Source organism: Toxotes jaculatrix, chromosome 10 (genome assembly GCF_017976425.1).
Source record: "Toxotes jaculatrix isolate fToxJac2 chromosome 10, fToxJac2.pri, whole genome shotgun sequence".
In the NCBI taxonomy this organism is placed as follows: Eukaryota; Metazoa; Chordata; class Actinopteri; family Toxotidae; genus Toxotes; species Toxotes jaculatrix.
In genome coordinates this window covers 11,188,633-11,201,223 of record NC_054403.1, presented here as the reverse complement: position 1 = coordinate 11,201,223, position 12,591 = coordinate 11,188,633, and the positions used below count along the sequence as shown (strand labels likewise).

The following is a 12,591-nucleotide window of genomic DNA, read 5'->3' as shown; positions in this document are numbered from 1 at the left end:
TGTCCAGGTTAATCATGTTAGTCTGTACAGTCTCTGTGTGTGTTTGCGTGCATGCCTCCAAAGATATTTCATTCCTCTCATGCTGTCAGTGGTTCTGCTTGGCTGCCGTGGGCCAAGAAGTTTCCCATCACTTTGTTCAACAGCATATTTCGCTTCTCTTTTTTTTGTGCTCCACGTGGACGGAGTATAATCAAGCACTAATGCCTTCCTCTCTCCCCCGAGGACTGCCTCTGAGTAGCCTGTTAAGATTTCATTTGCATGGTTAATTAGTAAATTAAAAGGAGAGCCCGTCCCAGTCTTTTCCCAGCAACCCCCGTGCTCTCCCCCTCTCTCTCTCTTTCTCTCCACACCTCTCTTTCTCTCTCCAAGCTGCTCCCTTTCGTCTGACACCACCCACAGCCACAAGTGCCACTTCCCACTCGAGTCCACTTTTGCCGGCTGTAATGGCTGACCTCCCCGTGAAGAAGTTCGCCATCGGCACAATCTATGGATGGCTGTGGGACATAAACAATGTGAGGCGCAGGGGGCTCGGGCTGAAATTAGCACTCTCACATTCAGGGAGCTGAAGATTAGATGAGAACTGCTCACAGGCTCTAGCTGTGGGGTGGGAATTACTGAAACCTCCTAGCTTACATCTGTCTTTTTGTGGTTCAATTCTGCCCCTGCTGCTATCTTTCTCTGTTTCTGACAGCTATTGCATGTTAGCAGGAGTGCTCAGGGAAATTGCTGGCTGACATTCAACTGTGTTCTGGTGTAGGAATAAATCTAAAATGTACCATAAATGAGGTAAAGATGGTACAGGGGTGTGCTTTTTTTTTTTTTTTTTTTTTGTTTACTCGCTATCGAAGCAGTTCTAATGGTAGGGCTCTCTTTATATATTCAGATCATTGGGTGACCCAGTGAGGTTTTGCTGCAGTGTGACTGTTGAAATGACCTTGTGTGTCCTGTGTTGGATGCAGGAAGGCTGCTGGTGCACAAAAACTCTTTCTCTCTCTGTCTCTCCCTCTGGCTAGCTCTTGTTATGCTATTCTCCCGCTCTCTTAGCCAGGAAAAGGACATCTGAGCTTGTTGACTCCAGCACTTGTGCTGCCATACTCTGCGGCTCCCTCGACGCCCTTGAGTGCATTAGCTCCCCGTCTCACACACAACCTGGTCCTGTGGTAAGCCACGGCATCTCCAGGGTTTTGTAGTTTTTAGTGAGTGATTTAGAACGTGGCCCACACTGTTTAGTAATCTTGACTTCACACTGCTCTTGGTGCTATTATGGAGGGAGCAGTTCATTTAGCAAGTACATTAACCACTTTGAGTGGAGATTAAACTTCCCTGGAGAGGTTCAGTCTAATCACTAATCACTATCTTTAAAATGCACCATTTATGATTAGACTTTCACTACGGCTACCATTAGAGTTAATTGTTGTGTGGAACAGTGGTGGAGCAGCAGTAGGAGGTACGGCGGAGTGGCACAGCAGCATTTTTTATGTTTGAGTAGATGTACAGTACACCTTCAGCACATGTGAATTTTATGACAGCACTTGCAGCCTGCTAAGGCACTGCGCCTCTTTTTTTTTCAGACAAGAAGTCAACTTTCCATGCGGGGAGATGAAAAAAACAACGAACAGAAAAGGCATCTCTGCGCCTTTTCTGTTGGCTGTTCAGTGACAGGAAGAACTGGAGGTTTTCTCTCCAGTCCCATTTCTGGCTGTCAGTCTGCTCTGACAAGCTTCCATCAGCGAGACTGACAGATACACACACCCACAAACACAGGCACACTTGCATGCACGCTGTACCATGCAATCTCTTATCTCCCAATTACAGCAGATTAGAACCAGTGTTATTGTCTTTGATCCTAAGTGTGCGGGGGCTCTGGGGAAACAGTGACATTTCCGTCTGATGCTTGCAGTATGTTAGCAGGGCTCTGCTGGGACCAATTAAGTTAATATTTAATGTGTGTCCCACTCTTGATGGGCCCAGCCAAGGCTGGCACAGCAGCAGAGGAGACATGATCGGCGTTTGGTAGCACCCTCGCTGTGCACTCGGTTGTTCCCAGCTAGACCTGTGGGATAGCATCACTGATGTTCTGCCATCCCACTACTGATTGAAACACCTGCAGCGAACCAAACCTCCGACTCCGAGGTACAGAGATAGACCTAACACCAACATCTAATTAAACTGGAAGGGTGCCGACAAAGGTGTCTTTTTAGGATAGGAATATGGTGCAGCTACTTTTTTTTATATTTAGCTGTGATATTCAGAATCTGTCACCTTTTGGTACGGAGGATAAAATACTCAATATGTTTTTCCACTGAGCATAATCCCTGTTTGAATAGTGGAACAATAACAAAATATTTTGCTGTTTATTGACAGTCCAACTAAATGTTTTTCCTTTACACCCACATGTCTGTGTTTTGTAAAGGTTGTGTTGTTGTACCGTTTAACAAAAAAAAAAAAAAAAGAAAGAAAGAAACAACAAAAAAAACCCATGTAGAATGATTTATAAACCACCCACTTTCTGTCATGTTTATTTTTTACAGAAGGTGAAGCACAAATCAGGTTTTCTGTATTGAGCTGGAGATTTTTTGAGACACCATAATACTAGATATTGTAATAAAAATCTGTGTGGGAATTTCTCGTAGCCATGTTAGAGTCTTGACATCAGTCTGTCTTCCCAGAATACTGGAAGGGTTTCCGTGATTTTTTTGTGGGTTTCCACGGTGCAGAGAGAATGAATTGTCATGAATGTTTGACTTCCTCTCTAGCGCCATCATCAGGTCACAATTTTAACATGTCCAATACTTTGGTTTATGACCGAATACCTGCAAAATGACATTCCCTTCAACCACAGCTACTTTGTGTTTAGCACTAATTAGCAAATGTTAGCATGCTGACATAGTAAACTAAAATGGTGAACGTGGTAGTCTTGTTGCATAATCTTTCTAGTGAGTTTAAAGGGACATTTAATGGCCATGAAGTTTTCCAAATGCTCAGCGTGGGCTCAAATTGTGAAAAAAATCATTTGAGCTAACTCCCCTTGTGCTCTAAGCATTGTATTTCAGACAACAGAATTTACTCTTTCATCAATATTCATGTAATGGGGCCAATACATTCAGCTTTCTGCCTCTTGATTGTAAAAATGCATGTTCGGGTGTTAAATGGCTGTTTAATTGATGTCTGACTGGTTAAATAGTGGCTCCTGGAATCTTTTTACAGTGTTTGACCTCAAGCTATTATTCTTATTTGCGTTTAAAAGGACTCATAAACTGTTTATGTGCTCCCACTATGACGTTTGCTTGCTAGGTCCTGAGCATCAAGCAAACTTTTTCCTTTCATGTATCAGAGGAGACCAGCATGTACACGGTCTAACACACACACAGCTTTTGTGATCCCTCCATCAGAATAGTTACTGGCAAGGAATTCCAGGAAAAAGAGAAAAAAAAAGCCCAAAAAACAGAAGAGCATAGCCCTGTAATTGCTGGCATGAAGGAAAACAAGACAGTCAGCTTTATCACTGTGCCCAGCAGAGAAATTGTTTCCATATTATATTTCTGTGTTCCTATGTGCTGTTTTCTCCTGTACTGCTCTGTGATTTATCAGGCAGAATGTGCATCTTTTCCCTAGCAAACACAGTCCCCATTTATAACTGAGCAGACAAGTCCCTTCTATTTGTAGTTATTAATCAGAGTTGACTGTAGCGGGCACGGCCACTGGAGCTCAGACTGATAGACTCTCAGTCAGAGAGGAAAAGCCTGTCACATCCTGCTGACAAATACACAGATTTATGGAGCCCACATAGCCAGGCTACTCTCTATAAACAAATGCATTTGCCTGAAAAGAGCAGCTCTGAAAATGGATCATCTAGCTATGAATGCACATTTTTAAACACACGAGGACGCAACATTGCTAAGAGTGGGGGGGTGAGGACGGGTTTATGAGAATATTAAAGCCTGTGTATCGCTCTGTGTTTCAGATGACACGTAGCTTGACTAATTAACTGATCAAACACAAGTTATAATCCCTGTCAGAGCCAGTTAAGTTAATCAGTTTATTACACAGCACTCCTGAACAATGGAAGACCACATGTAAGAGCTTGACCTTGCTTTGAGGAAAGTCAAATATTTTAATCTGTAGCTTTGAACCAGTCCAGTTATACATAATATCATAGTATAAAATATGCAGGCCTCTGCTAATACTCTGACTTGTTTAGAGTGTTTCTGCTCTGCATCCGACGAATGGCTGTTTTTGTTTGGTGCAGCCACTAACCTCTTTCTGTCAGCACCAGCCCGAAGAGATTAGCTGTGTGAGTGTCTCTTGTTTCCCGGTGGAGCCTCGTCCCCAGTCCATCACAGTCCCAGCTGTGGTCCAAGCCGAGAGGATGAGGGGATGGGCGAGGAGAGGGGTGGGAGAGATGAGTGAGGGTGGGAAGGGGGTTGAAGTCATAGAAAACTGTGGCCATGATTGCAGTAATCCTGTTATCTCTCCTGCTAAAGCTGGCCACTCTAGTGACCTGGAGACACAAATGTTAAGCTGCCTCTGTCTCTCTTCTCTCTTGCCCCTGCTCTTTTCACTCCTCCCTTCTCTATCTCACTCTCTTTAGCCAGCCTCATTGAATGTCAGGGGGTGGTCTTGGCTCTGCCTGACTCTAAATTCACAGTCTTCACACACACCACAGGCTATCTCGAATTCCGTCAGAACAAAAGGGGTTTTTCTCCTGCAGTACTTGAACTTCTCGCCCATCTCATGCATCTTAATGTTTCCACAGTTGTACAGGGTCAGGGTGTCTAAGAGAAACTGCTCTTTTTTTTAACTTGGAAACACAATTTTAACTCCCGGTTGATGATTAATATGTGATTTGATAAACTAATTCAAAACCTTGCATTGTTTTCGCCCAGAAAGAGTAAATAATATGGTCAAATTTAGCTTCTCATCCATTAGCTCGCTCACACTGTCATTTGTTAACAGGATAATGGGGCGTAAAGAGGGCCATTATTCTCTCAGTTCAGAACATATGCTGAAATCCTGCACAAAAACACACGCTAATACACACACTCACAGGCACTCAGGCACGCACAAACAATATACAAGCAAGACATTGTCATTTGAAAGGGAGGGCATGGCAACACTGTAAAGGAGCAAGTGTATCATCCCACGCTGTGTGCCTTATTTTCCCCCCAGTAACCTCAGTGTCCCTGTCAAGTAACCAGAGTGTCGCGTCCTAGACCCTGTTTGATTGTAATCCTGCCGTGTCAGCCTTGAACCTGACAAACTGCTAGACAGGCGAGTTAGTATTCTCGTCGCTAGATGTTGATAATAAGATAATTGGCATTCTGCAGTCTTTCTCTTGCTTGCAGGCCTATAGATCTGCTGCTATAGGTCAAAGACCCGATCAAAGTCCACCAGCCCCGATTTGCAATGCTAATAGCTCCCAACAAATAATTGTGCTTAAGAACTGTGTTAAATGAACCTCTCTGGAAGCCCTCATAATGTGCCTTTTGTCTGCGTAAGAGACATAATAGCAGAGGGCTTTTAATTCTGCGGAGAATGCACTGCCCCCTGTTATTAACTCATTAGACCTCGACGCTTTGATTCAGAGCCATTGTCTGACCTTCTCTCTCTGAGTAAGTGGGCTGGGTAACATCACAAGGCTCTGGAGTGGCAGTACAGTAGGGAAATTATTCCAGCTAGCCACATACAGTCAGATCGTTGTGCTTCTTTAATGTTTTGGTGGCGTTTGGGTGAAAAAAATAAACCAATGTAAATGCAGGAACGGAGATAGATAATCGCAGGGGGGCATAATATTCATGTTAACATGGAGATAAGCACTAAGCAAACATGGAAATTGGCAATGCACTGAGCAAACATGGAAATTCAATTCTCGGGCTGAACTGAAAAGTGCTCACTCAGTGAAGGAGAGAGCACATCAAATAACAAAAGCAGGTAGAGATTCCAAATGGATAATTAACAGCTTCCTTTCCATTATAATTGGAATCAGTCTAACCCATTCCTGGGAAAGAGGGCAGAAAATTGAATCAGTGTTGTGCAGATAGAAATTACTGCCATTCTCCACCTTAATTAGATGTCTTTGCTGAAATCATACCATGGGCAACCATGCTGGCACGCAGCGCTCAACATATGGCCGCTATCTATACACACATCTCTCTCTTGGAGCCGTTGTCTTCGAGATACGTCTCCTAGACTCCAAGGCATATTCTGGCTGCCTGCTCTCCCTCAGCTGCCATCTTGTTTCCCCCTTCAGACAGATTAAAAGAACATATCCTGTTTCTGAGGTCTTTTTTTTTTCAGAGTACTGTTTTTATCTGTTGTAATATGTTCCTCTGATTGGAGTGTGAAGTAGCACGTGTGAACAACCATCCAAAGGACTGGATTCTTGAGGACTTCTTTCAGCACAAAGCTCAAAATGAAGTGATAGATCAGAGAAAAATGTGGCGGATATTATCATCCCCATTCCAGATGGTCATTTGGATGGCAACAAATGGTCCACTGAGCAAGTCCCACAGAGATTAAAATATTAAGTATGCATTTACAAATCTCTCCTGGCACAAAAACAAAAATGAAATTAAGGAGATTCGCCATGCGAGAACAATGAGCAGTTGACTAATGGCTCGTTCACTGACTTCATCACAGCCCAGGTAGCTAGTAGGCCAGAGTGGCTGCAGCATTTGCATGCTAATGCAGCTGCTGAAAGCACACTGAGGAAGGGGATCAACCTTGTGGTGACATTAAAGCGTTTGGTCCAGCCCGCTGCGGCCGCATGCAGGGACACTATCTTCCTGTCCTAAGATGTACTGTACCCCTGCCTCATGCTCATGCTGTGTTTCTGTCAGCGTGTGTGTGTGTGTGTATGTGTGAACAAGCAAGGCTTTGTGTGCTTGTGTATTTGTGTGTGTACATGTGTGTTGGTTGGTGTGAGTCCAATTTTTTTGTATGTTCCCAGCACCGTACATTTCTTGATGTGTATTCTTTTTGCTTCTGCCTGTGTGTGTGCGTGCGTGCGTGCGTGCGTGCGTGCAGACAAATTCTTGTTTCAAACTGTACATCTTTGTGTGTGAATGATGCACCATAAAAAGTGTAAACATGAAACCTTACCTCTGTAAAGTGTGATGGGTAAATGTGTTTCCTCTGAACAACGCCTCCCATCTCCTCTCCCCGCCTCTGTCTCTCCTTCATCAGGAGGTGATGCAGATGGAACGGCAGCTCGGGGGTCGGCTGATTGACGAGCCTCACGTCCTGCTTTTCAAAGACAGCTACCACAACCTGCGCCTGTCCATCCATGACATGCCCCAGGCGCACTGGAGGAGCAAGCTACTAGCCGGCTACCAGGTGTGTTGGGTGGCCATGGGGGGTGGGTTGCAGGGACAGGGAGTCAGTCCAGATCAGAGCGAGAGCACAGAGATGTAATACAAGTGCCTCGCTGAATCTGTCAAATTTGTGGATTAGCTTTCATAGGGCTTTCTAATATGTTCCTTTGTATGCTCAATTTAAAATCCACGTCGTCTCAAGTTATTTTAAATAGGCCATCCAGAGAAATTAAAGAAGAGTGGAGTACGTGTTGGCAAGAGCAGCGTTACAGAGTAATCAAAAGTTCTTCAGGAGCAACTTTTCATTGTTAATGAGGGTTCATGGTCCAGTCATCTCTCTGGAAAGCTGTTTTTATTTTAGTTGGTTCAGAGTTTTAATTATGTTTTGGTTAGGCTTCAGTTGATCACTTTAAAGATTCACACAAAGGAGTATTTTTCAGTCTGTTACTGCAGGACTCTGTCTAATAACAGTTCCGTTTTTGGCACTGTGTGCAACTTTAAGACATTTGTTGGAGTCGGAGGGACCTTTTGGCTCTGTGTGTGTGTGTATGTGTGTGTGTGCGTGCGCGCAACCCTGTGGTTAAAGTGTGCATGTTTTAGTCTGGTTGTGCACACGAGGTATATATATATATATATGTGTGTGCATATTGGAGCTGGGGTGTGCAGTAACCCAGAGCTGCAAGCTGATTGATTATCCTAGCTGCCTGCTCTCTCAAAGGGAGCACAGATGAAATATAGAGCAGTATGTAAATATCTGGAACTTCGCAACCTGAATCTTGGAACCTCTCCACCTCTGCTGCACTCCCCCACACCTGCGTGGCCCACTGCACTGCAGCCCAGCAACGGGACAAGACACAAGGGCCGTTCAAAGAGGACTAGAAAATGTTCTGGCTGTTACTATGTAAGCACTGAGCTCCCCAAAGAACACACAGGCTGTGCCAAGCTAGCAGCAGCGGCAACAATGCACCCAGAACAGAGGCTTATTCCTCTGGACTGTGCCTGTTCATTTGGAAGTGTTATTCGCCTCTCAGCAGTGCGGTCAAAAAAGGCCTTTAGTCTCCCTGGGGCCCCGTGAAGACTTTTGTGTGTTTCACCCAGAACCCTCCGTCACATAATCTGCCTGGGTAACAGTGCCCCTGTTTGGTTAGCAGGATGTACTGCAGCCCCACTTCGATCTCAAACTGAGTTCTTGTCAGCTGTTGAACCAAGGGTGAAGTGAGGAGTTAGTGTTTTTTTTTTTTTTTTTATGTCAGACTTACCTCTCTGCTCCCCTTGGGATATGCAAATCAGACATGAATATGGAGCAACAGAGAGAAAGCCATAGAAATTGTCAGCCTGGTAGCCATTTGCTAGACAGAACCTGGTGGTGCGCGGTGCTAGTACTCGAACTTATTATTGATACATACATTGTAGAGGTGTGATGTTTCACACCATCGGCACACTGAACATACCTGCGGAGAGAAGCTGAATCAACTGGAAAGTAATGAATAGAAAATAGTTCTTATGCCAGACATATACTGTAGATATGGTGCGTTGTCTCTTACAGATCTAGGTTGCAGATGGTCAGGCACCTATTAACTCCCTTTACAGAAAGTGTTTGTCAAGCACAGCACAGTATTTTCCTTGAACGTACCAAAGTGTTGTCAGTCCGCTGCCTCGGATATATTTAGCCACTTTCACCTAACGATGACAGCTTATGTCAGTGTAATTAATGACGATCTCTGTGTATTCTAGGCAGGCGGTCCTGTTATGGCGTGTATCAGACATGCAGTTCTGACTGTGCCGCTGCGTTTCCGTTTGTGTGTGCTGCGTGTTCTTTCCGCAGGAGATCCCGTTCTACCACATCTGGAACGGTTCCCAGCGGTACCTGCACTGCACGTTCACTCTGGAGCGGCTCAGCCTCAGCACCTGTGAGCTCACCTGCCAGCTGTGTGTGTGGCAGGTGGAGGGGGAGGGACAGAGCTTTAGCCTCGACTTTAACATTGCCAAGGTAACGTTCGGGACAAGTACTCGTTCAGGAGCTTCAACTGATTACACAGCCACCCATTATTCAGCATTTCCATGTCTTCATAAAGGAGCTGTTTTTATGCTGTGCTGAGGAAAGCTGTGCTCTGTGGCTGTCGTTTCTACCAGGACACCCGAGCTGTGGACTCTGAGTTTCTGTTAATGGACAGTAACGCCACAGCTCTGGCGGGGCCCAGCGCCTTTCAGATCCCGTACCTCATCAGGCAGAAGATCTGCAGCAGCCTGGATGCCCCCTGTCCCAATGGAGCCGACTGGAGAATGCTAGCACAAAGACTTAAACTTGAGAGGTAAATACCAACTGTGCAATACCATACCGCTGTATCTGATCGCTGATTGTTGGACACGCCGGAACAGGCAGCTTACACAAAAGCTCTTAAGAAATACAGCAGAGCCCCATTTATCCGAACCCCCCCTTGAGAATAGAGGTTGCACAGCAGTATATTTACAATGCCTGTACTTTCACAGCTTGTTGAAAATAATGGACATACAATCACCCTGATTGTGAAGGGTCATACTAATGTAGAAGTTAAAATGTAACTGTGAAATTGCAGCAATTTTGAACAATCAGCATAAAGTGCAAAACCACAGTCGAGTGTTTTTTCCTAAAGTTCAGGTAAACAAGGTTCTGCTTTGGCAAACTAATCCTTTGATACAGCTCACATACAGGATTAATGTGGACTTGATGGATACAGCTATCATCTCTGTGAGACATAACCCCCCCCCCCCTTTTTTTTTCTCAGGAACAGGTAAGCAGCTTAAAGTCTGCAGCTAAACTTGTACCTGCTACATTCTGCTTAATTGGAAAGGTAGCGAGCTAGCTGTCCGTCAGTGGCGCAAGAAAAAAAAAAAAAAGATGGAATAGATTTGGATCTGTGCCGACCTCAGACCAATTTGTTCTCACGGTAACTGTACTTTATCACTGGAGTACCTGTAACAGAGCAGAGCCAGGCATTGATCCCTTATCCTCCAATTTAATTTCTACTTTGTAATGAAATCAAATAGGTACACTTAATTTGTCCAATCAACTTTATTTACCCCAATTAATCACAAATTGAATTGATGCACTACAGGTTCAATTAGCAATGTTTTGCTCAACGTAATCAATTCTCATTTAGGCCTCAGGAAAGAACAACTGCTCTGTTGTTTGATCTTGTCCTTAACAACATGCTTTCCTGAAAAGGCAGCAGCTCCTTGGCATTCTGTCATGCTGTATTTCTGTGTTTGTCTCTGTGTGGGTAAAGTGTTCAGACTGAGCGGAACGGGACCAATCTATAAAACTTAAAAATGCCAAGAACCTTTTATTTGATCTTTTTCTCCCAAGACTGTGCAAACGGCTGCGCCTGAGCCATACAAGATAAGCTCGTGTTTCACGCAGCAAGGTGAATAAGCAGGGCTGACACGTCGGACGCTAAGCTCTGTCTTTTTTATCTGAATAATGACACGGAGGTTCATTCCCAGACAGTTTTTTGACCCAAGACTTCGCTTTGTTGTGCTCTGCCGACGCAGAGGGACGACTGCATGCGTTATAAAATCCAATTGACTCAAAATAGCAGAGTGACGCTGTGTTCTCTGCGTGTGTACTGCCAAAGCAGCCATCGCAGAATGCTTCAGTAGGCAAACAGAAGATACTAAAGGAAGTAATGGACTCTGACCTTTCTCAAGGTGAAAAGGACTTGGTGGCGTTTTTGGGCTTCCTGTCTCACCCTCCCCCTCCAACCAGGCAAAAAAACACTCACACAGCACAATCCCCCTTTGTGCCAAGAGTTTACACTGTTCTCTCTTTTTTTTTAATGTCATGTGTGCTCTACATAACAGTTAAGGCCCCAGACATTTGAAGTACAGAAAAAGGCCATTAAATCAAACAAGCATCTTCGGGTACCGTGGAGATCAGGTCCCACTCAACATCAAATATACAGCTGGCTGGGGCCACTGCTTTGTTGTCATTGATTGGGTTTGATCGTAAAGGTTCTGCTCCTAAAATGGAAAAGGTCACTTCCGACTTAACAGTGAAAGTCCGTATAGGATTTACTGTATGGGATTTGGGGCCAATTTCAACATCAAATAAAGAGGAATGAGGCTTATGCTGTTAAGCTTCAAATGAAAATTGCCCGAGATTCTGTATTTGATGGAAGTTTGAAGAGCCAGGCTGTGTTCTTTATACCTTTCATCATTTTTTTTACTTAGCGCTCCAACACGCCATATCGGGATGTAGCAATATAACACAATAAAACCTGACATTGACAGAGTTACAAGAAGCCGTAGCACAATAAAATATCCGCTGAAAAGGTTTTCCTAACACTCTGTTGGTGTAGAGAAAATGAGAGACTGTCTGTTTTGATGTGTGCACATCGCTTGATTTAATAAAAATGTCTCATTGTTTCCTCTCTGTTATTTTTGTGTTCTCCTCTCCTCTCCTCTCTCCTCTCTCCTCCTCTCCTCTCCTCTCCTCTCCTCTCCTCTCTCCTCCTCTCTGCAGACACATGAGTTTCTTTGCATCCAAAGCAAGCCCGACCTCTGTGATCCTGGACCTGTGGGAGGCGCAGCATTTCCACAGCGGCAACATCAACCAGCTGGCCACAGTCATGGCTGACATTGGCAAACAGGAAGCCATGATATTCCTGGTCTCTGATGGCGAGTGCTAACGCAGAAAAAAGGTGGAGAGACTGGTGTAAAGAAAAAGTTCACAACACAACAACACACAAAAAAAACAACAACAATAAACCGCAGCAGGAATCAAAGAGCAGAGCTGTCCCAATGTCCCTCTTCTTCACTTCTGAAGATAGCAAAGGGTTTGTGAAGGATTGAGTCCCTTTTTTGTCCCTTTGAACATCGCAGAAATCTTTAAATGACAAACCAAATGCGGGAAAAGGTAGAGTTTAGGTGTGTGGGGAAATGTATTCATGAGCTCAGTTAAGAAAGTACCCTTTATTTTCCATCAAAGATTGAAGTTAAATTAGTCCACAGCCTGGTTCTACTTTAAAGATCACATTAAATTAACTTCATGCCTTTTATACAAATAAGCCTTCTCTGGCAAACAAGGAGCAATATGCAAACATAATGCTATGACTAATGTCCAATATTGCAAATTCAATGAATCTTTTTCTTTTTTTTAATTTATGTATTAAATAATCAATAAAAGGGATGTGACAAAAGGTGCCAGTCATTTCAGGTTCAAGAGAACAGGCGACATATGCAATTGGCAGGTTCGTTATTTGATATCATCTCACACGTTTTCAACAAGATCATCAGGGTC

At 44.1% G+C, this 12,591-nt stretch overlaps 1 protein-coding gene across 1 annotated transcript in view; it reads left to right on the top strand.

Moving 5' to 3' along the window:
• The window catches only part of unc5a (unc-5 netrin receptor A), a 122,498-nt gene extending 110,518 nt beyond the window's left edge, over positions 1-11,980 (top strand). The window contains exons 13-16 of the mRNA XM_041048081.1: positions 7,186-7,335; positions 9,139-9,303; positions 9,447-9,625; positions 11,815-11,980. Coding sequence (XP_040904015.1) covers positions 7,186-7,335; positions 9,139-9,303; positions 9,447-9,625; positions 11,815-11,980 — 660 coding nt within the window. The remainder of the gene's footprint in view (positions 1-7,185; positions 7,336-9,138; positions 9,304-9,446; positions 9,626-11,814) is intronic.
• The last annotated feature ends 611 nt before the right edge of the window (positions 11,981-12,591 follow it).